This window comes from Dunckerocampus dactyliophorus, chromosome 17, assembly GCF_027744805.1.
Source record: "Dunckerocampus dactyliophorus isolate RoL2022-P2 chromosome 17, RoL_Ddac_1.1, whole genome shotgun sequence".
NCBI lineage: Eukaryota > Metazoa > Chordata > Actinopteri > Syngnathiformes > Syngnathidae > Dunckerocampus > Dunckerocampus dactyliophorus.
In genome coordinates, this window is record NC_072835.1 from 16938309 (window position 1) to 16962116 (window position 23808).

Here is a 23808-nt window from a genome sequence, read left to right on the forward strand (position 1 = left end):
CACCTCCTCTCAGATGTTCTTCTGCTCTCTTTAACGCACTTGCAGGGATTATCGCAGTTCCGCCTTATCCTGATACTTCAAAATGAGCTTTCAATTTTCATTTTAATGCGACCCACTTTTAATCTGCACACGCTACTCGCGCTGTTACAAAGCACGAATGCCGTGCCCGTAAAACTATTTGGCACGCTTTGCCTGTGACTTGACATAAACTGGCAACAGCAGAGCAACGTTTCAAACACTTACTTTGCATATCAGTGAGAGACTGGGAATAAAGCTTATGGTCTGTTTGCAGATGTTTGTTTTTTTTAATGAAAGGTCGATAAGGATTCCTAACGCACACCATATGGAAAGTAATTAATACATGACCTTTAATCAATTAGGTGGGGCTTGACCCCTTTAGTTTGCCCTGATTTCATGTCTTCCATGGAAACGTCTTCTGGATGAATGGACAAAATTGGGTCAATCCACTGCAAAATCGTCTAAAAAGTGTTCCCAGAAGAAGACAAACTCCATATTTCTGCCACTATAGCATGTGTAGCAACATAAAAAACACTTAAGTGTCAATGAGTCTCATGCAGATGACCATTGCGCATCTTTTGGACACGAAAGTTGCTTTTTCTTGCAGGTTTCTGCTTTAGAACACCTGTTTTTTTCCTCAGCGTCACCACTAAATTTATCACTCCTGTGTGCAATCTTTGTCTTTAAGCCTACTCCTTTAGTCAACATAAGAACTCCTGCTAAATAAACAACTCGCACGCTGCAAACTGTCTGCACTGACAATTGTGCGTCTTTTGCGCTATCAAACATATGTTCTGACTTGTTATCTGGAATGACCTGTGAGAGGCAGCAATGTGCTGCAGGATACCCATCATTTTGGCAAAATAAAAATAACCAAAGAGGACGCTATGCTAGCTTAACTCTCTGGTAACTCTTCTTGTCATTTCTATTGTGGGAAGGCCATCTTTCTTTCGAGCTTTGCGTTCTTGACGATTGACATTTTTTGTCTTCAGTCCCCTCGCTTCCTGATTGGCTAGCCTTGCGCTCCTTATGACACTGTCTCTGGATTTTCGATCCTAAAGGTTGTTGATCTACAATTGACCGTTTTCCAAGCAGATCAGGGATAACTAGGGGTGTCACGAGACACCCAACTCATGAGACGAGACGATGCACGAGATCGGTTTGGGTCCGCGAGAATGAGGCGAGACAAGATTTTAACATACATTTTAGGAAAACAATAAAAAAATATGACTGGACAGACTTTTGTTATTTGACTCACAAAACAATGCAGGTCCATTTTGAAATGTTTATTGTCCCACAAACTGGCGCACATCGATAATGTTGAGACCAAATAAGCCACTGTTTGGTTGGAAGGCGGGAATTGGGCTCCGAATTGATCCGGATTACTTGTGTTGAACGCTGCTTTAAGAAACCAAACTCGGAACGCACCTCGAAATGGCAGACTGTTTTCTGTGGATGCCATGAAATTTACACACAAAGTATAAAGTACTGCGCACAAATCTTAGGCAGCCGCTTGAAGGTTGGCAGGTGTGTCTTTTCAGGTTAGTGTCTTTATCAATGCTTGAATGATGCTGGTGTCAGCAGCTCTCACAGTGGTTTGGACCTGGGGTGTCACAAGAAAAAAAAACAAAATGTCTCTCCACGATAATAAGTAAATTAATCACTCAATAAATGAAAATGAACTCGATAATTTTGCCGGCCTCAATGTATTGCCATGTGCGAGCATGTCTGTCATGATTTTTCCATAGAACAACGGCATGAACGGAGTGAACCCTTTGATAGAAATTATATTACTAGATTGCAATATATTTTCATATATTTTTATATTTTTTTTCACTTTTCTTTTTTCTTAAAAGTAAACTTAAAATCGTTCCTGGAGGCCCAATCCCGTGTATCGTACCTCTAGTTTGTACAGGTAGCTAATTACTCCAGGTTCTGAATGCATGTGCAGGTGAGACGGTGTTTTGCAAGTGTCCAGTAAATATTACGTCTAAACAAGACAAGTCGAATGAAATCCAAAGTCATAGACTTGTATTTTTTGTGTCCTTACGAGTCAGAAGTACTGCTAAGTGTATCCCAAATAAAATGCCATAACATTGTAGTTTGCAAAGATTCTGTGGGGACACATTTTACTGTCACATTTTACTTTGGCGCACAGTATTTTCAAGGCACCACACTAAAAGTCATTGATGTCAAAATCAAGTCGAGTTGCAAGTCTTGGATGATATTGTCAAATCTATAGTTGTCAAAATTGTGACTCGCGCCCATGCCCTCTGCTCCATAGTATTTCAAATGCCTGTCCCCGAGGGGGGCATGACAGGAAATCACTGAGAACCACTGGAATACAGGCATAGACTACAGATTCTATGTGATTGCACCTTGGATGTGACCCAAAAGCAGGATTCAACTTTTCTTGAAATCTCAATGGACCAGCCTGGTCCTCCTCTTTACTGTACTGTTTTATTGTACTACTGTAAGTCAGATTGACTGCAGTGAAAAACAAGATTATAGCAAGACTTAAAAAAGAACTGGTGTGCAATATGACTAATATGACAGAACGTTATAATCGTAGTAATAAAAATGTAAAGAAGAAAATGCGGGGCTCGTGCTTCGGTGACAAATGGTATCATGAGAGCTGCGGTGACATTGGCACCGTTGTGGTATTAATAGTAGCGTCTGGTGCCAAAGATAGTGGACCAGTGATTATTTTGCATCGATATCAGTGACAGGTGCGCAGCGAGGGCCGAGTCTGAGCCCTACTAATATAAGTTAGAATGCTCCGCTCAGGAATGCGACCAGGATAGCATCAAGAGTCCAGGCTGCATTGCTAGCCAGTCAGTCATAAATGCTCCAATGTTCTAGCATCCTCAAGGCATATCTAGTATATTGTCTTAGCACTTGAACGCGTATGCTTTTTGTTTGTAAGTCGGCTATACAAAAACTATGCAAACCTCTTGCTAACAACTTCAAAACGTCTTTAAACATTACACATAAGTCAAATAAGGTCCACTACAAGACCTGTATCAAAAACATGCCGATAATTATCGGTTTTGATTGACGTAAATATGCTAACGATATGTCCACTATTAAGTTTGTAGTTTAGAATGGTGTTCAGTTCGCCCGTTCATTCTTTCGCTCCATTTGTCCTCCCTGTTAAGCTCTCCTTTCTTTCATCCCTTTTCCTGTGCACAAAAGGGAGATATAAATAGAGCAGAGACATCTTATCATCCCAACACAAAAGAAGTCGGCTCCTGCACCATGTGCGCTGTAGTGCGGCCTCGGGCGCGTGCCCATATGCGTGCGAGCTTCTGCTGGTTTTCAGTTGCGCTCTAAAGACTAAAATCAGGATGCCTTGATTTAGGCTGAAGTCATTCATGAGCAAACACATGCATGCGTTTGTGTCCTTTTATTGATTCATGAAAATATGTGTACATTAAGTCGCCCTCTGGAGGACAATTGTGCATTTTCACAGTTTTGCATAATAATAACCAAATACTTTTCAAGTATGGGTTTAAAAAGTAAAGCTGCTCACATACCTGTATGTTTTTTTGTTTTGTTTTTAATGAATGATTCCAAAACAAAGCAAGCACAATACGAAATACCCTTTTAAAAGTTGAGGAACTTTTAAGCAGGACTTCAACAGGGATTTTTTAAAAGTCTGAGGCGTGGCAGCTTGAGGAAAATAAAGAAAAGCATCTTTTTCAACCCTGCTATGCTAACGTGAGTCAAAGGCAAAGTAGATTTTTTTTTGGCCCAAGGATGGAAAAAGTCTGATGTGTGCAGAAGATGACACAAAATATGCTCCAGAAAATCTGTTTTTTTGAGGAGGTGGTGAGGCTCACTACTGCCACACTTGTCACACTAACACTAAATTTGTCTTTGTACTTGAGGAGATGAGGATCACTTCATGTGGGAAAAACGTAGGAAACTATTCTTCTTGATGGAGCCTTAAAGCTTGAACCAGGGATCGGTTCAGTTTCAACTTTTAATCATGTAAAAATAGACATTTTTATTAGGTGTGCGTATGTTCCAAAATCACAAAACACTTCACATTTTGGCTGTGATCAATTTGGCAACAAACAGATTGTTTTTCCACGGCTCATTTGCTGAAGCACAAGTAGCATCTGTGATCTTCTTCTGTGGTGTGAGCGCCGGGTAACACGACATTTAAACCCCCGCCGCTGGTGTGTGGCCGTGTTTTTAGGGTCGCATTTGGCCGTCCAGTTAGCTCACGTGCGGTCCTGACTTGATAAATGGGGCCGGTGCTTGGCAGGGTGACAACACCATCAGATACCACACCAGCCCCTTAGGGCGTCGATGTGTGTGTCCCTGTTTTATGACAAGGACATAACCTTTCCGTGTGTGTGTGTGTGTGTGTGTGTGTGTGTGTGGCCGAGAAAGCATGATGACTCAACAAGAGCAGAAGCACATCAGTCAAGCCCCTCATCCCTAAATCCCTTCAACGGGGTATTAACTCACACGCACACATGTTGAGGTTTAATTACATTACATGTAGTCTGGTTGAGTACTACGCATCGCCATGATGACCCATAAACACTCACAGGAGTGTCGTCGGGTGAAAGGTCGTAGACTCCATTGCTAATTAGCTGCATTGTGCTCGCTTCATTCTTGTTTTCAAGCATACATATCAAGCTCCCATCACACTCATCTTTATTTAGCATCACTTAAAACATGACACTGGCGGACACAGGCTGACCCTGAGATCCTAGTTGGCCCCCAGTGTTGCTCACCCACCTGTGTTAGTGCTCCAATACTAACTCCAGAGGCGCAACGTTTGCCCCTTCATTCTGTGTCAGTTTATACAGAAAAAAGGAAGAAAAATGCCGTCCTCAGGATCCCTCGCAACCGCTGCTAACCTTTGCAACCCTAACTAACCCTTGCAACCCCTCGGCTAAGCCCTTTCACACATAAGCATGGCTTGGCACAGTTGAGACCTTGCGGGGCATCCAAGTGATCTAATTACGTCAGGAGTCCCCCCGCTAGCCCTTCTTTTCTTAACCCCCTTATCCAGATGGCCTATGACTCAGCCCGAATTTCTTTCACAGGAGCGTCTCGTGAGGCCATGCGTGAGCTTTTTATGCAATCATGCTAATAACGGCGTTCACCTCACGGCATGAGCGGCCGTGGTTATTTTGTACTTGCAATGGGTGGAATAAACCTGAAATTTACCCATTTATTACTTATTTATTACGACGACCATCTTGTCTATTTCGGTGGATTTTAAGCTCTGTCCCCTCATACGCTTTGCATCCCTGGCAGCGCAATTTGCATGGTCGTCCTTTAAAAAGAAATGCTCAGCAGGAATATAAAAATTCCATCAGAATGGCTTTTTTGTTACTTTGGGTTTTTGGAGCGAAAACAAGATAGGAGTGAAATTAGAACGTTCTTTCGTGTCACAAAAAGACCCACTGTTCACAAGTCCTCTGTTCAAGTCTGAGACTATTTCCAAAGGGGTATTTTGTGCTATTATTCATACAACCAGAACTCTGGTGTCCCATGTGCGTCTTCCATTTGGAGGCAAGCCCTTGTGTCCTTATCTTGATTCCCAAATCATGTGTTGGACAAGAACCTTAAGATCCCTCTCAGTCTTAATTCTTCATCTTAGCAAGTCATTTCGGGCAATTCTGTGCTTCCGGCTTTGAGAATATTGCTTGTGTAAGAGCAAAATCTTCTATTGTACTCCTGAACCACTGCACGCAAAAGGGTGAACATTTGGCAAAAACCGCAAAGGTTGAATTGAGGCAACTGTTTGTCGAAGACATTTCACCTTTTGTCCCAAACGCTTCTTTAGTGGTATTCTCAGTGCATCGAATCGATCGCAACTGAACTGGACGCGTTGTCTTAGAAGATGTTTCGCCTCTTGTCAGAGCGGGCTTCATCGATTCATACCCAATGACTAGGTGGGACAGCTCTAATCTGACTAGACAGAGCAAGTCCTAGGACCTAGGACAGCCCTAGTCCTGGGATCTAGTCAGACTAGAGCTGTCCCACCAAGTCATTGAGTGTGAACGGATGAAGCCTGCTCGGATGAGAGGCAAAACGTCTTCAAAGACAAACTGTTCAGTCCATTTGGGATCATCCACCTGGATGAATGAGAATCTTCCCAGGCTTTTTCAGTTCTAAAACACCTGAAGAATGAAGAAGCTTTTTGGACGAAAGCTGAAACGTCTTCAACAAACAGGAAGAGTCCAGTTGCCTCGATCTTTGCCGATTACCATGACGTAGACGACCCTACACAGCCTTTTGTCAAAACACGCACCCCTACTGTGTTGCCTGTGCTGTTATTTTCCTGACAAACACACCACATGGGTGGTGCTGTTATTAAACCCCAGATTTTGACCCCATAAGTCGGATTGACTTGAATTTTTTCACCACTGCTCAACACCTTTAAGTGACTGACAAGCACGTCTGTAAAATTTGGGCAAGATTGGTTGGAAAAACACGGTCGCCATCAAGCAAAACATTTTCGCAACTAATTGACCATAACTCATTGACCATTTATATCATGATCATATCATTTTGACCACAACCGGTGTTGGCGCCACAAATGCAATTTACCCCATGAACTGCAGGGTATGTGGAACATTGAGGGTTGTTACAAGCATCAACCTTCTTCCCTTTTAAAGTTGAGAACTTAGTTCAGGGGTTCCAGATCTGGGCCTTCCCGTTTCTGTCCCAAAACCCACACAAGCGGCACCAAAAACGTAAGGAAGACACGGGACAAAGGAAAATACTGCATTGCACTTTGTTTAAGGCTAAAGGGTTCGGAGTGGAGAGCAATGTAAACATAAGGCAGCATGGATTGAACGTCTTGCATTAACTTAAAAAAATGAGCACGCTGACACGCAACACATATAAAAATTGACACACTCGCAGCTTATAAATAAAAAAAAAAAACATGCACACAATATATTCAGACACAAAATCAATGCTCAGTCATGATGGCTTAAATACTAAAATTCCACACAAACCCAAATTGAAGTCTGAGACTTCATTTCGCACAGTGAGACCGACCCAGTTTCAAGGTAGAATGGTTGTGTTTTGTTTTTTTTTTTGTTCAGTCCAGTTTTTTTAACCCCGGTCCCTAAAGTCATCAGAGCTGGTGTCTATTTTTAACATGAACAATGACAACAAAGCAAGTTGTTCCGGTATCCAAGGTCCGTGCGGTCAGTGTTTGGGTGGGATGACCACCACGGGGTCACCCACCTTGGGTCGCCACATAAGCAACTGTGCATCATTGGCGTTGGGCTTGACCATGGCGTTGGATGGGATGGGTTCGTTCTTGCCTAAGATCTGCGGCTGTTCTTGGGACACGGGCTCGGTTAGAACCGCCCTTTGACCCAGAGGCTTCTCTGGATCCACCTGTATGTGAAGCCGCATCCTCCAGTGGATGGTCTGCAGGACGATGGCCTCCGAGGTGGCCTGATTGATGGCCACCAGCCAGGTAGTGAAGCTCTGGTCTCGTTGGATGCTGCTGAGCTGAGGTACGTTGCTGTCGCTGACTGGCACGCCCCAGGTGACGCTAGGGTAGAAATTGTCATTCATGCTAACGGTGAACTTGCTGTCCTTCTTGGTGGGACCTACGATCGTGCAGGTCTCGGTGGTGTTTCCGTACCAGGGGTAATTGACGCCATCTGAGTCGCTGATCGCCTGGATCTTTCCATCGCGGAGGTCGGGGAGCTCCCAACTGGACCTGGAAAAGAGAAAGGTGTGGATTTACGCCAAAAAGGTAACTCCAATCCCTTACTTGATGCTGATTCAAGCGCCATGCTGGTTTGTCTGTGTAAAATATTCCGAATGGACTACCCGAGACCATTGCATTGATGCCATAGTACATACAGGTGTATTCAACTGGCAGCCTGTGGGCCAAATCTGGTCCATAAAGGAATATGGAATATGGTCCATAAGGAAGCAGGGAAAAATTCCAGGAAGTTTGAGCACCAACTGTAAAATCTACATCAAGAAAAGTTAATTTGTCTATAGTAATCCCTCTTTTAGCGCGGTTAATTGGTTCCAGACCTGCTCGTGATAAGTGAATTTCCGCAAAGTAGAAATTGAATATTTTCGTAGAGCGTAGAAAACCTTTTTACAACCTTCTAAATACTGTTTTTAACATTATTAGAGCCTTCTAGACATGAACTAACACCCCTGTAGTCACCACACATGTATTACCCATTATAGTAGACATAATAAGAATAAATAATCCATTTAAAACACAAATGAGACATGTGCAACACAAGGTTCAGAGTCGAGTTTCAGCTTGTGTGAGTCACGGCAGCAAAAGTAGCCCGTGATTTTATTAGGGATTTTTATTGGGGATTATTGTGCTGGGTGATAAAATAATTTAAACATGCAATAAAAGTCTGTTGTTCCAGCGATCAACTAACATTACAATAACATGACTGACACCTAGTGGCCAGTGTAGAATACTACATATTCACAACGTCTTTGAAAGCATCATATTTGTATTTTACTTCATTTAGCATTTTTATGCTTGAAAATGCTTAATTTAGGCAACAATATGTCAAATTTGCCTCAATATCCATATGTTTTGTCTAATAATAGGCGAGCCCACAAAACAGCATAATTTATTAATACATTTCTGAAAAAACATGATTGAATGAGGCAGCGAAATTTGATCCGCAAAGTGCCGGGGGACAACTGTATTTAAATCCTTTTGAATTGGACTTTTTGTTTATCTGAAGAGTTGAATGTGACAGACGGAAGTCACTTGATTTTTGTAAGGTGTTTGTTGCAGACGCTTTCTTTTTGTGGATGAGAAACTTGTTGTTTGTGAAATGTTCACTAAACCTGGCTTGCTGGCACACTGCTATTTTGTTCAAATTCAAACTGCACTGCGCTTTGTACTGTATGTAATATTTGAGAGATTTAAGTTGAAAAATTTCCGCAATTTGGGTCGCCGCTTGGACCTGGACCTGGATCTTGGATTAACATTTTGTCACTAGGTAGCTAAAAACAGCAGAGTGTTGCGGTTACATAGATTATCTTTGACTAGAGGCTTAAAAACAAAACTCATTATACACTCATCCCTTGTTTATAGCGGTTCATTGGTTCCAGATCTGACTGCGATAAATGAATTTCCCCGATATTGGATTCAGTGTTAAAAAATCTAATATTTTCGTAGTTAGAGCATAGAAAACCTGTTTGACTTTCTAAATACTGTTTTTAACATTATTAGAGCCCTGTAGACATGAAATAACACCCCTATAGTCACCTTTACACGCCTATTGTTCTTTGTTTACATCACATTGCGCAACTCTTATGCCGCAGAAATTCCAGACGGTCGCTACCTAGCAAGCTAGTGAGCGAACAAGCTTATCATAATTTTAAGTTAATGCAAAAGTGGAAAGGAAAATGTAGCTCTCTTTGACCAAATGGCCATTTATTCAGAAGCATATTGCACAACACAGCAGCAACAGGACCGATGTTGTAATAACTGTAAGGCGCAAACTGCTCGGCGACTATCGCTACTGCTGAAGAGCGCAATCAACATTTTAAAGCGCATGCAGAGGTCGATAACGCTGGTGACCACTCATGATTCTTCTACAGGAGGAAATACTGTCGAATGAACGGTATGAACTGGAGCATTTACGGTAGCTGTGGCCATCCCACCTACTTTAGGGTACCGTGGTGAAGTGAAGCGAACTGTACGGCTTTGCGGAAATGTGACTTCTTCTTGGAACAACAAAAACACATGAGCTTCTCCTTCATGATGCAGAGAGACAGCAGCAGCACAGAGGAGATAAGAGTGTGATCACCAGCCACATGACTTACTGCTTGCTCGGCCTCACGTCGACGTTTTGGCCCGGGGGGCGAGATTATCACATCAGGCATGACAAGCGCTCGCGTGTGTGCGCACATATGAAAACTCATTTAATCCTCTCAAACGGATGCCTCCAAAACAAATGGCAAACATTTCTTTTCTCCCGCTTTGCATGAAATATATGAAAGTGGGACCATCTTGACGTTCAGCCGCTAAACACGTTATAAGAACAATAACTGGACAGAAGAGCTGCGCCGTTCACTTACTTTATCTGCTGCCTTGCTGGCCCAAAATTCTGAGTGAGCTATTTTTTTTTTTTGTTCCGGTGACACACAGTGCGTTGTAGAAATCAAGCGGAACCACCGAATTGAAACATAACCAAATTCTTCGGGGAAACATGAGACATTAGGATGCTTTGCTTTTTATTCGGCTTTTTGTGAAGTCATCACGGAGGGGTACCGGTGGCGGCAAAGAGCAAAAGTGTGATCACGATTGTAGAATATGTAAAGGAACTTATGGCGTCCTACCCGTAGCGTGGTGCTGCTCACAGCACCATTAGAGGGACGACAGACAAAGAAGAAAGAGAGAGAAGAGAGAAAAGACAGCGTTGGGTCACATCATTGATTGTGATCGGAGTCTGAGTAGAGGATATTGGGAAAGGGTTTGGGGCAGAGAAGGGACCAAGAGAAAATATTCCATTTATAAAGAAGGAATCCTACTTGGCGGAAATTCACTTATCACGGTCGGGTCTGGAACCAATTAACCGCGATAAACGAGTGATTTACTGTACAGTAGTCACCTGTACACTCACGTTACACAATATAGTAGACATATTAAGAGAAAATAAGCCACATAATAACACTTTTGCGCTTATGTGTTGCTGTAAATGTGTTCCCTAAGGGAGCTGAGCGGTGGGCGGACACATCAGGGGTTCAGAGTTGAGTAAACAGTACCCCGTGTTTTTATTCAGGATTATTGTGAGATAATTCAAACCTGCAATAAAAGCCTGTTGTTTGTGCGTCTCACCCAGCACTACAACAACATTACTGGCATCTTGTCACCAGTGTACAATGCGACATATTATTCACAGCGTCTTCGGATGCGTCTTCTGAATGCCGTATATTTGTATTTTAGCTTCGTGATGACGGAACTGCACATGAATAGATAATAGATGTCCTTTGTTAAAGCAGTTGTAAGCCATAAGAACGGCCACAAGGTGGCAGAAGCGCATCGGCATGGATCATTTGCATGAATGAACACACTAGCAAGGAGGAAGTGGAAGAGCATGGAGGAGTGTCGTGTGCAGAAGGTTACGCATTGTAGGGAAATTTTAGGTCACGCCCGCACGCACGTGCACACATGCACAGACACAGTTTAGTTCCAAACGTGAAAACTGTAAATAGTTCATGGTGTTGTATTTGTAAAAAAATGATTTTGATGTAACACACCCCTTGTTTGTGTTTATGTTGTGGTACAGTCCTTTACATATTTGAGATGTCACAAAAGGAAAGCAGTTGTGTCAAAGTGAAAGTTATGCTAGAAAAGTATCTTTTCACAAAAAGCTGTTTTTCCTCCATTTTCTTATTCTTATTTTCTTATATAGTTTCCCGAAACTTAACTATGTCATACTGCTGATCACTAAAGAACGGAAAAAGGTGGAAACTAACTTTTTTTCCTGATGAAAGACGACAGTCTGATCTTTCTTTTGGTAGGTTCCATGTTTATACAGCACGTAGAGCACAATATTCTGCGTGCCTTCTGTGTGTCAGAATCGTCTAAAATGGACGGCACTGAAGGGATTGTCTTTTGAAAAATGGCTGGGATTCATTCATTCATTCATTCATTCATCTTCTATGCCGCTTATCCTCACTAGGGTCACGGGTATGCTGGAGCCTATCCCAGCTGACTTTGGGCGAGAGGCGGGGTACACCCTGGACTGATCAATCGCAGTGGCTGGGATTGAATTAGTTAATTCAGGCAAAAAAAATTGGTAAAATTTGCTTCAATATGCATATTTTTTTCCTAATAATAGGCCATATTCAACCATGAAACAGCACGATTTATTAATATATTTTTCAATAACAGTCATAAAGTGAATTGAACCCCAAAATAGCGAGGCACGACCGTCCACTATTAAGTCAATGGTTTGCGTGAAAATACAACAACGCATCTAAGGTGTATTTTTCTTTTTTTTTTAAGTGGGAGGGTCACGTGTCTCTAATCTTACACATGCAGGGCTCAAGCATCCTCTGTCGCAAAGTGTCGAGATAAAGCACATTCTCAGCACACTTGCGGTCGCCCCAGTACAGGATGTGAGATGAACGTCTGTCTTGCTTGTTCCTTACACTCCGAAAGAGAAACTAGCCCGATGAGCACCGTTAAAACATGTTGGTGACCCTGTTATACTGTATGTCCACACTGCTGCTAACAGCTACCACAATAATGAACATATTGTTAAATAAACACCTGAGTAAATGAGTGTCGTTATCTTGCAGGCAAAGGCGGAATTGTTGACGCCTACCACTGCACTGTGCAGGTTTGACAGCAACAGAAATCCAAAAAAAGGGGTCATGACGGTTATGAATTTGACTTTCATGAAAGTTAGTTTCATATTCCTCGGCTTCAACCACTAAAAGCTTGCAGACTCTTCTTGAGTGCACAATTCGATTGTGCAATTTCACAAAATGAGGATGTGCAAATGCCCGAGTCAGCTTACAGGCTTCTTGTGTGCAGTTAGGAAAGTCCAATGCTACGTACTAGAGTACATTTTTACATGACATTTTTCATATATATTATATTATATTATATTATATTATATTATATTATATTATATTATACGTGCTGTATATTATATTTTATAAATCCAAGAAAAAACAACAGTTGCATATTAGCATGGTCTTACAGCCTTGCAGTCAGTGCAAACTGATAATATGCAGCTTAAAGCAGTGGATGCCTAGTAATCTCTGCAGTTAAGTAAGTCAGGAGGCATTATTTGACATACATATACAGATAAATAGATGATACTCACATCCCTTTGCTGCCATAGGTGTTATAGAACTCCATGTGGTTACAAGCTTGAATCCAGCCGACGGTCCACGTCTCTTTACCGGCCATTGGCGGCACCAGGACCCGGGCTTGGGCACGGAAGTGCGGCGTCCGGTAGCGCAGGACCACGCCAGATGACTCGTCAATGCTGGTGGGGTTGGAGTCGATAGATGTGTTCACTTCGAGGACCGCGATGCTGTCACGGAAAGTCTTGGGCTTGCACCTGATGCTCTGGATGCAGCCCATCGCATCGGGAAGCAACACAGTCCACAACACGGTCCACAGGAGATCCTGTGTTGGGGAAAGACGCATGGGAACAGGAGCAAAGTTGGTGCAAAAAACCAAAAAGATAAAAACAAAAAAACCTTTTTTTTCTTTTACATTTATTTATCATAAAAAAAGATAGGGTGAAATTTGAAAAGATATTATTTCTGGTCATGCGTTCCTATCGTGCATGTCTAGCATCATGCATCAACTTGCAATCTGCAGCGTGCAAGCTAGAAAAATCATAACAATTTGATGTCTTTATCATAAAAAAAAAAATCAAATAAAATTCCCCACCCGTGTATTTCCAGTCTGTTGTGTTATTCATCACAGTGGACTACTCCATCTGATGTTTTTAATCCTCACTGGGCTCAGTTAATGAAAAAATCAATAAAAAAAAGTCTGTCATATCAACAAATCATGTGCAGATTTGTAAAGACCCACGCATAGTAGATAAAAACACAAGCAAAAATGTAGTCTACCAAGAAAATAACACTGGATGGAACATTTCACAGTGATCAGGTAAAAAAAAAAAAAAAACAACGTTATCTTTTTGTTTCTTCCATTCCACGGTGACTCATTTCCCACGCAGAAACAAGCAGTGTGGCCACAGCAAACACCCAAGTCCAGTATGGGTCGGAGCACCAGCGCAACATCCAAAGGACACTGCCGGGTCCACTTCAGCACCCATTTCATTTCACGGTGGGATGGATCCCTTTTAGCGTCAAATGTGAAAAACAACTTTAAAAACAAAGTGTGAAAAGCGTCAGCTGTCACCAAGCTGGTAGGAAGGTAGCGTTTCAGTCCAAGTTGCGACCTCGCAGGCTGTCATTGCTGCGCAGCCACTCGGCAGGTTCACCCACTCTGTGTCTGGTCTCCACTCAGCCAGCCAGGCTTTGGCAAGCGGCTTTATAAGGAGCTTTGGCGCGACACTTCCGGTTAGAGTGCACGGCATGCTGGGGAATGTAGGAACTAGGCGTAACGTCGCTAGCTTAAGCGCTACACTGCATGGACACTTCATTAGTGGACTATGTAATGAAATAGCAAACCAAATGTAATATAATAACAAATAATCAAATAATTTTGTTGTTTTTTTGGCGTTTATACCCATATTTTGTCTCTGTGGAGAACTTTACTTTGGGTTTGAAGAGGTTTTATTTAATGGGGGGTGTTTTCGTTGTTGGTTGTTTTTTTTATCACGTGACGTGTTGCTCATACCAGAAGTAAATACACTGTCCTCACTTTGTCAAGATAATATTTTTTGCGCCTGTCTTGGGGGGGAGGGCTATCTCACTTTGGGGGGGAGGGCTATCTCACCGTTATCTATTATGTGTTATCCTGACTATCACTGAAAACATGACATGGAATCCAGGAAGTGAACTACATGTACTGTACTAGATGTAGAATGGATGGGGGGTAGGATTAAATAAGCTTTGCTTCTTCCTACTCCTTTTGGACATGTGGAACTGTCAAAGAATGATTCACGAGATGTATTCCATTGGAACCTTCATGTTCAAATAAACTAAACCAAACCAAACCAAACCAAACCAAACTAACATTCTAGGAACACATTTGCCATTTGTGTTAAACATTTAACAATAAATTACATTTCATTGGTCATCCATACTAATAATTTAAACCCTGGACAACAAAAGTATAGTACTTTGTCTTTTTGAAAAGGGCATTTATTAAAACATAACACATTAAAAATGACCATTTCAACATATGCTATATTTAGGTATTTTTGAAAATAATGTACATTTTCTATTCATGAATAATAATTATATTGATAGTACTGTTTTATTATTTCATTATTAATTTTGTTTTTTATCATTTTTCATGTAAAAAAAATACTTTACGAAAAGAGTAAAACCTTCCAAAATGTTCCGCTATACAGTATATTTTTCATTTAATCAACCATTATTTGACATATTTTGAATTGATAGAATTTTCTTCTCTTTTTATAATGCTTAATAAAGGCACGCATTGACTTTTTTTGTGTAGTTTGGTTCCTTATTAACATTGTATTACTACGGTTGCAAAATATAAGAAAAACACCTGATAGCGTCAATCAAAATATGCAAACACACAAATAAATCACCCAATACTTCTGTCAATACAATGTGTTTTATACATATTTTATTATAGTAAATATCATCCCGACTGTTATTTGTGGTAATACCTAGTAGCAATATGCCACTTGATTCATTTATTTTCAATTCTTGTGTTTCCTAAAGATATGATTGTATGTAAAACAGCATTTCTTCAAAAAAGAAATGCTGTTTTACTTCGAAATTCTCATTATATGAAGAAGCAAAAGAAATTCCTCCCGTCTGTTAAGCACCTTGGAGAACGCCTCTCCTCTCTGTGCGTACAACTGATCTGGAATCAGCTTTCTACTAAACTGCGTCTTTTGCGTAAAGGGAAACCGTGCACTTCTTCCAGGTTTATTGATTATACATGCCTCAAATTGATCGTTTTAATCAGCCGTTTGTTTCTGTGGAAGGCGCCACTTGCTGGACTGAATCTGGTTTTAAACAAGGGATGTTTTATTATAATTTTTACTGATGTGGTTGGTTGCCACGTGACGTCTTCGTGCGCATACCGGAAGTAAACGGACTGTTTTGTGTGTGATACACACTTGTTTGTGTAGAACTCTACGACCCAACAAGTGACTTGTGTGTTATTTTATCTGCACCCTGCAGCTCGGATTACCCACACCCCCATCAAGTGGACCCAGAAGTCTGGTACCGGCAAGTACGGCCACTGCACATTCCACCGGGTCTAAATATATCTATTAAGGGCACAGGAGGAGGGGGACGGGGGTTATTTTTGGACATTTGACTGTTGCATGGTGGTAAACTAGCACCGCTCCAATCATCCTCAACTGCAGAGAAGAAGAAGGGAGGTTCATGATGCCCTCCACGGCGAGATCCAGGGCTCGGGAGCGGAACAGCGTCCTGAGCAGACCAGAGTTCATGTCCCTCAATCAGCCCCTTCGAGGCGGCAGCGGGCCCTCAGAGAACCGAGGAGGTGGTGTTGGTGGAGGTGGAGGCCCAAGGCGCTCCAGTTCGATCCGGCACCAGGCGAGCCAACAAAGCGAGGACGCCGGAGACGGTGTGCCTAAAGCGGACAAGAGGGACCCCGGTAAGATGCCCGAGGAGGACTGCATGCAGCTGAACCCGTCCTTCAAGGGGATCGCCATCAACTCACTCCTCGCCATTGACATATGCCTGTCCAAGCGCATGAGCGTGTGCGCGTACACGTCATCGTCGTGGGGAGGGTGTCGCTCCATGGTGGCCCTGCTGGCCCTCACTGGACACGGACTGACGTGGATTATCGGAACCATCGTCTGCCTCACCAGGAGCAGCACCCTGGCGGGACAGGAGGTTCTAGTCAACCTACTGCTGGGTAAGTCAGGCCATCATCATCATCACACTCCTCGGGCACTTCTTTAGGTACACATGTACAATCCATGAAGATTCACTAGAAGGTTTTGATTGACACCATCACAGTTTAGTCCTCTCATGGACCTAAATAGGAAACTTATTAACACAGGTGGGAGAAAGTCAGTGTTTTGCAAGTTTCAAGTCTTTCATTTAAAGTCTCAAGTAAAGACGTGCAAGTCCAAGTCAGGTCTCAGGTCAAGACAGGTCGAGTCAGTTCCGAAGTCATATGCTTGAAATTTGTGAATCCTTAAGTCATAAGCACTGTTAAACGACCTCATCATTTGCAAATGCAAATGAAATTCTCCTCGGTGACATGTTCGCTCACAGAAATGTAAGCCACACCCTTGTTGCGTGTTCGCATTCAATGAGGCAGATTCTGTGGGAAATTCGGTGTCTCACTGGAAATGACATAGCACGCTAGCGTAGTTGAATACTTGGATCGGGGATGCATTGTACTCGACACATTCACTGAAAATCTCAAGTATTTTCAAGTCATCAGACTAAAGTCTGAGGGAAGTCATTGATGTCAAAGTCCAAGTCGAGTTGCAAGTCTTCCAAGATTTCGTCAAGTCGAGTCCAAAGTCATAAAAAGTGTGACTCCAGTCTACACCTGCGCTTATTAATAGACTTTTTGAACCTCATTACGTCGCCCAAGCGTAAAACAGGCTCTTCTGGTGGAAGTACTCCAAGGAAAAGAAAAGCCATCACCATGGAAGTGAAAACGAGCATCATAAAAACCTACAGAGAGAGGAGAAACACCCACCAATATTGGCTGCACTTTTGCAATGTTTCCTTGTTAAATGATTACTTTTTTTCTCCTCATGTTACCACTTTTTTCTCATTATTAGGACTTTGTGAAGTTGCAACCCTGTTCGCAAAAACATTTTTTTTGTCTTGGTAAAATTACAACTTTATTTTTGTGCTATTTCAACTTTGTTCTTGTAAAAAAAAACAAAAAAAAAACCCATAGTATCCTGGTTTTGCGCTCATAAAATACTATAACATTACAATTTCTGGCAAAAATAACTTTATTGTTGCAAAATTAAAACTCTTGCCTTGTAATATTAACTCTCATATTGTCAATCTTCCAACTTTATTCTCATCATTTTGCAACGTTTCCTCATAAAGTGATGGCTTTTTTCTTGTAGGATTACCTTTTTAATCTCATAAATTGCATCTTTCTTATCGTAAAATTATGTGTTTTTCTCGCAAAATGTAAGCATCTTTTTCATGCAAATTGCAACTTTAGTATTGTAATATTACTTATTTTATTCTGAAACCATCCGTCCATCCATCTTCTACCGCTGATCTGAGGTCGGGTTGCGGGGGTAGCAGCCCAAGCAGGGAAGCTCAGACTTCCCTCTCCTCTCAGCGGATCTCGAGGCGTTCCCAGGCCAGGTGAGAAACATAGTCTTTTCATTGTGTCCTGGGTCTTCCCCGATGCCTAGTCCCGATTGGACGTGCCCTGAACATTTCCCCAGGGAGGCATCCTGACCAAATGCCCAAGCCACCTCATCTGGCTCCTCTCATTGCAGAAGAGCAATGGTTCTACTGCGAGTTTGTTGTGGATGACAGCACTTCTCACCTTATCTCTAAGGGAGAGCCCAGTTACCCTACGGAGAAAACTCATTTTGGCCGCTTGTACCTTCGATCTGTACCCTCACTGACCATAGGTAAGGGTAGGAAAAAAATTGAGACCTGTGGTTTTTGGCTCACCAAACAGACTGATGCAGATGCCGCACTCATCTCTCTGTTGAGCTCATGTTCCATCCTTCTCTCACTCGTGAACAAGACACCGAGGTACTTAAACTCCTCCACTTTGGCCAGGGTCTCATCCCCGACCCGAAGATGGCACTCCACTGTTTTCCGGGCGAGAACCACGGACTCTGACTTGGATGTTCTGATTCCGATGCAGTGAGAGTTGAAGATCATGTGCCAAAAGCACAGACCCAAACCGGATCCCCTGAACCCCCCTTGCTGCGCCTCGAAATTCTGTCCATAAAAGTAATGGATCGCATCAGGAGCTTCTTGACCACCTCGGCAACCTCAGCCCCAGAGATTGGAGAGACCACCTTGGGGTCCCAAGGCACTGCTTCCACACGTCTTCCAATGTTCTCGAAAACGTCTCACTTAAATTCTCGTAATATTAGAAAATGACAACACACAACTACTACTTTATCCTCGTAAAATGACTATTTTCAACACCTATTATGGCAATTTATTGTCAGAATACCAAGACTTGTTGTGTCTTTTATCATTCCCACAGTATTTACATTTTTCCTTTGAATTTGTTTTTTCTCATAATGTCATCTGTGTCTGTATTCACATCTTTAGTACATTTATAACGTTGACTTTTCTTATTGAAAACTCCATTCCGACTTGTTTCATGTAATTGCAACTTTATTATTGGAATTAGGAGTTAATTCCTGGGAAATGGTGTTAATTCTTGGAAATATAAAAAAAAAAAATTTAATTATGACATTATTCTTGTAAAATAACCATTTTTTCCTAAACGTACGACTTTATTCTTGTTGTATTAATATTGTGTTCCTTTGTAGGGTGGCCCAAATAAGTCTAAGTAGTTGTGTACAGTATGGACCCAAACACAGATTAGTTGCTTGACAAATCTGCAGGGGAACACCGTTGAGCTCTGATTGGTTCTCAGTAAATCTTTGGCTTTGGAGTGTGAGTCCTGTTGTTTTGTTTTGTGCTTGTTCATTATTATTTGCTGGTGCATGAAGATGGGTTATGATCACATGATGGTGGTAGTGCTGTCTCTCCTCTTTTCCGCTTTTGTTCCCCTCGGAAGGAAGTGAAGAGTAAAAGAAAACATGGAGTTGTGTTCACGGCTCCATAAGAAAGTTAGTCAGCCCTGCGCTATCCTGGATTTGAGGCTGAGTGGGTAGCGAGCCAAACAAACAGTCCCGTATCGCCCTCGCTGTCACAGCTGCTGCCCTTAATACATTTTTTATGACGCTGCGTGAAACTGATAGCTCCGTGTTTGTGTCTCAAAAGGCTCGCTGCTCTTTAGCGTCTGTCTCTGTCATCTTTTGATAGTGATTGTAGACTAATTACCTGCACAGGCTAGACTCCCCCACAGTAGGACGCTTATTTAAAATGCTCAAATCCACAGAACAAAACCAGCCTGGCACCAAGCTGCTGGAGGACCAGATTAAACATCTGACTGTGTGGAACCAACCCTTTTTCCCATAAGAATTAATGGAAACATAAATAATCTGTTCCAGGGTCAAGCTGCTGCCAACGTAAAACCTTGATTAACTTTAGAGGGGATATTGTAACATTCTTAACGGTCATACGAGTTTAAAAATAAGAACCACTCATCAGTCAGATGGAGGTGTAATGCAAAAAGCAATCCAATGTAGGCCGATATGTGCGAAGCCTGGTCCTCAATAGGCAGCCTGTGAGAACAGTTCTGGCCATTGGACAATTATTATTTATTAATTAATTATTCTCGTATTAAGGTTTTTATTTTTGTTAAAATGTTAACTTTATTCTTTTAAAAGTGCCTATTTCCTATAATAGTCAGATTTTATTTTCATACAAATAAAATTCCAGTCTTGTAATAATGTAACATTTGCCCTCAAAATTCTTGTAAAATGACCTCTTTGTTCTCGTAATTATGATGTTATTTTGGTGGAAATTTGAACTTTAGTCTTGTAAATGTTTATTTTTTTCCCCCTCATGAAGGCCAGAATTTATTCCAGTAAAACTGCGACTTTTTTTCCCTTGTTTTTCTTCATAATTCTGATTTTATTGTCATACGAATTTTGACTTAATTGTTGTAAAATGACAAATTTTCCTCATAATTGCAAGGTTTAATTAGTGTAAAATTGTGAACGTTTTTTCGCGTCAAATTACAACTTTTTTTTGTTTTGTATTTACTGCTTTTTCTCATCATCGGAATTTTTTTTTTTCAGTATTTGAAATTTCAATTTCTAGCTTGTGAAAGGATGACTCTATATTGAATAATTATTTAATAATGTATTAAATAAGATTATTTGAAGTATCTAGATACACTTAATGGTGGATTTGTATCTCTTTTGTTTTGACATTTTGACTATTATTTATGTAATAATAATTACAAAATAATTATAATTATAATCATTTCATTTTTTATATCTGGTCATGTGACATGTTGCCAGGCCAGGGGTGTCCAGACTGTTTCCAGTGAGGGCCACACACTTTTTTTCTATTAATATTTTGACTTTATTCTCGTAAAATCACAGCCGTCTTTTCCACTTCTACTGTGTTTTTTGTTTTTTCTTTTTACTTTCAACTTTCTGCTTGTAAGTTTTCTTCTCGTACTGATAACTTTATTCCCATGATATTTTGACTTTATTCTTGGAACATTAGAACTTTTTCTGCAACCTAATTTTCCAAAAATGGCAAATTATTCATTGTTTTCTTGTGTCATAATATTCTGACTTAAAAAAATAACTTTTATTTAAATTTATGCTGTGAAAATGTTATTTTTGTTATTTTTTTATTATAACATTATACTAATTATTCAAAAATGACAACTTTGTTTTGTTTCGACTTTTACAAAATTACTTATTTTTTCTTTGACATTTCAAGTCTGCGCTACGAAAATGACATTATTTTTCCTCATCCAAGTTTATTCTCGTAGAATTACGACTTTTTCTTGTTAGATTACAACTTTTTTCTTTTAATATTTTGACTTTGTTCTTGTAAAATAACTTCTGATTTTTCTATATTTGTCATTGTTGGGTTTTGTTTTGTTTTTTAGTTTACTTGTTGAGTTCTATTTTTACAATATGCTGCGGGCCGCAAAAGGCCCTCGGGCACACTTTGGACACACCTGTGCTAGGCAGAATGTGTAGGGCTGAAGCATAAATGCCCCATAACCAATTAAAACAAATAAGTAAATAAATAAAACAGCCACGCTTACGAGGCAAACGATCAATATCATGAGATTTGGCGATTTTGCTCTATTATAAGAAAGAAAATGTTTTAAAAAGGTGGACTCCATTTGTCTTTTTTTTTTGTCCAGCCCTCATCCTCGATGTAATGACGGTGGCGGGAGTCCAGAGGCTGGTGAAGCGCAAAGGACCCTGGGAGATGACGCCAGGCTTCCTGGACTGCGTGGCCATGGACGTGTACTCGTTCCCTGCGGCGCATGCCAGCCGCGCCGCCATGGTGTCCAAGTTCCTGCTGTCCCATCTGGTGCTGGCGGTGCCGCTCCGCATCCTGCTGGTGCTGTGGGCCTTCCTGGTGGGCATGTCCCGGGTGCTGCTGGGGAAGCACCATTTGACGGACATGCTGTGCGGCTTCGCGCTGGGCCTCTTTCACTTTAGCTTGATGGAGACGGTGTGGCTGTCGTCCAACACCTGCCAGACTCTCATCTCCATCAGCACCCTCAGCTGGAGCCCCTTCTCATGAGCCTCTCATGTGAGGATGCTTTCATACTTTTAGGATCTTCGTCTTTTCAGGACTGTGTTGTTTTTGTGTAAGAGTCACTTGTTTTTACTGCATGGACGGCCTCGGAGACACATGAGTTGTTTTTAGTTGACACAAATGATTTAAAAAAATAATAATTATGCATTTTACTCATCATTGATACGTTGTTATAGCTTTATCATTAGCATCATTACCTTTCTACAAAGTATTGGGGCCAAAGTGAAAGGAAGAAAAAGGTATACAGTAGGTTTGTGTCTTCTGTTGAGCCTCTTAAAATCATTTTAGTTTACTTTTTAATCTGATATTTTCTTTTAAATATTAAAATGTTCCGAAAAAAATTCTCAAAAATTACGACTACTTTAATTTGTACTGTTAAAAAATATTTTTTTATGTAATAAGATTTATTTTTCTAAAAAAATAGGACTTTCAAATGTGATCTTTCATGAAATATAAAACAAATTAAGACTTACCTCAAAAATTCTGATGAAAATTACAACTGTCTTCGTAATATTACCTCCTTTTTGTGATACAATTTCATTTATGTAGAATGAATACCTTCTTGTTTAATTCTTGTAATATTACGATTTTATTCATGCATAAGTACTTCCTTCTTTGGCATTATTTGTGGAATAAGAGTTTTTTTTCCTTAAAATCACAACTTTTTTCTCTTCAAATGAATTATTTTTCTATAAAATATAATTTTGTTTTGCCCACTTCTCATAAAAGTCTGACATTCTTGCAGTGCCACTTTTTTCTCTTGAAATTATGATTTTATTCTCACGGTATTTCTACTTTATTGCCATTGTTTTCTCATCATAGGCTTTTTTTTTGCCGTAAAATTACAATTTATTGTCGTAAATTTGATTTTTTTTTCTTCAATATACCAATTTTATTCTTGTACTAGTAAGACTTTTTTGCTGAAGACATTAAAGTGTGGCTTTATTCTTGTAATATTACCAAAAAAATTGACATTTTTTTCCAAATTCTTGTAAAATCTCGATTATTTTTCCTCTTAAACTTTATTCTCGTACAGTACATACGTCATTTTTGAAATTCTATGACTTGTAGTGTTTTGGGTATTTTTTCCTTTCAGTGTGGCCCTAGTACTCCTTCATACTATATTATTAAAAAAAAAAACCCTGCTTGACCTGACTGGACACTGCTCCTACACAGTGTGTCCCTGATTATTTTTGTTAATTTTTTTTCCACTTTTACCAAACATTTCCTGACATGTGTTGGCATTAGACATAGCTCACTTTTTGAGGTAATGCATTTCTGTATGTTGATGGTCGAAAGGGCTGAATTGTTTGATTAAAACCAGTACCAGAATTGGTGCAAAAAGACTGCATACTTGCATACATCAGTCTTTTTCTGCTTAACAATATAGATGGGTTTTCTCCCCGTGTCTCCAGTAGAACTGCTGTTTTAATGGTTTTATGTGCCAAACAAGTCTCAAATAGTTTTGTGTACATTAGAGACATTTATCTGTACATTTATGTCACGTTTTTAACCTATTTCCTCCCCCATTTCACCAATAAACGGAGGTAAAAAAGTGGTGTTATTTTACGTGTGCACCCACTAAACAACATTTAACAGGAGCGGGTTTTAAACTGGAAAGACGCACCGCAATATCACAGCCACATTTCTGCGCCAGTGCGCTTTACACAAACCTTGAGGGCTGCTGTTGTATTTTATGCTGGAAACATTCATGCGCTGATGCAACAACTGAGGTTTCCTGTCGGTTGCCACATGCAGACACTCTTGACAGGAAACACTGAATCCACACTT

General features: G+C 40.8%; 2 protein-coding genes across 4 annotated transcripts; one reads left to right on the forward strand and one right to left on the reverse strand.

The window, feature by feature from the left end:
• Positions 1–3673: 3673 nt before the first annotated feature.
• On the reverse strand, positions 3674–14007 carry fam78ab (family with sequence similarity 78 member Ab). 2 transcript variants are annotated; one of them, XM_054757532.1, is made up of 3 exons: positions 13430–14007; positions 12852–13159; positions 3674–7732 (listed from the first exon to the last, which is right to left on the reverse strand). In XM_054757532.1, exons 2-3 carry the CDS (start codon positions 13112–13114, stop codon positions 7207–7209), a joined length of 789 nt encoding a protein of 262 aa, XP_054613507.1. In that variant the 5' UTR covers positions 13115–13159; positions 13430–14007; the 3' UTR covers positions 3674–7206. The 2 variants fall into 2 exon arrangements, with proteins under 2 accessions (XP_054613507.1, XP_054613506.1); XM_054757531.1 differs by having other exon boundaries at positions 12852–14007.
• A 1735-nt stretch (positions 14008–15742) lies between these two features.
• On the forward strand, positions 15743–23542 carry LOC129170043 (inactive phospholipid phosphatase 7). Of its 2 annotated transcripts, XM_054757186.1 has the most exons (3): positions 15748–15889; positions 16026–16543; positions 21614–23542. In XM_054757186.1, the coding sequence occupies exons 2-3, from the start codon at positions 16045–16047 to the stop codon at positions 22000–22002; spliced, it is 888 nt and encodes a 295-aa protein (XP_054613161.1). In that variant the 5' UTR covers positions 15748–15889; positions 16026–16044; the 3' UTR covers positions 22003–23542. The 2 variants fall into 2 exon arrangements, with proteins under 2 accessions (XP_054613160.1, XP_054613161.1); XM_054757185.1 differs by having other exon boundaries at positions 15743–16543.
• The last annotated feature ends 266 nt before the right edge of the window (positions 23543–23808 follow it).

What these genes read in the sequence shown, in the direction of transcription:
- LOC129170043 (XM_054757185.1), top strand. Translation starts at nt 16,045, where the DNA reads ATGATGCCCTCCACGGCGAGATCCAGGGCTCGGGAGCGGAACAGCGTC. An exon ending in TCTAGTCAACCTACTGCTGG is followed by an intron (nt 16,544 to 21,613) that starts GTAAGTCAGGCC and finishes TTTTTTGTCCAG; the next exon opens with CCCTCATCCTCGATGTAATG.
- fam78ab (XM_054757531.1), bottom strand. Translation starts at nt 13,180, where the DNA reads ATGCGTCTTTCCCCAACACAGGATCTCCTGTGGACCGTGTTGTGGACT. An exon ending in ACCTATGGCAGCAAAGGGAT is followed by an intron (nt 7,733 to 12,851) that starts GTGAGTATCATC and finishes TCTCTTTTCCAG; the next exon opens with GTCCAGTTGGGAGCTCCCCG.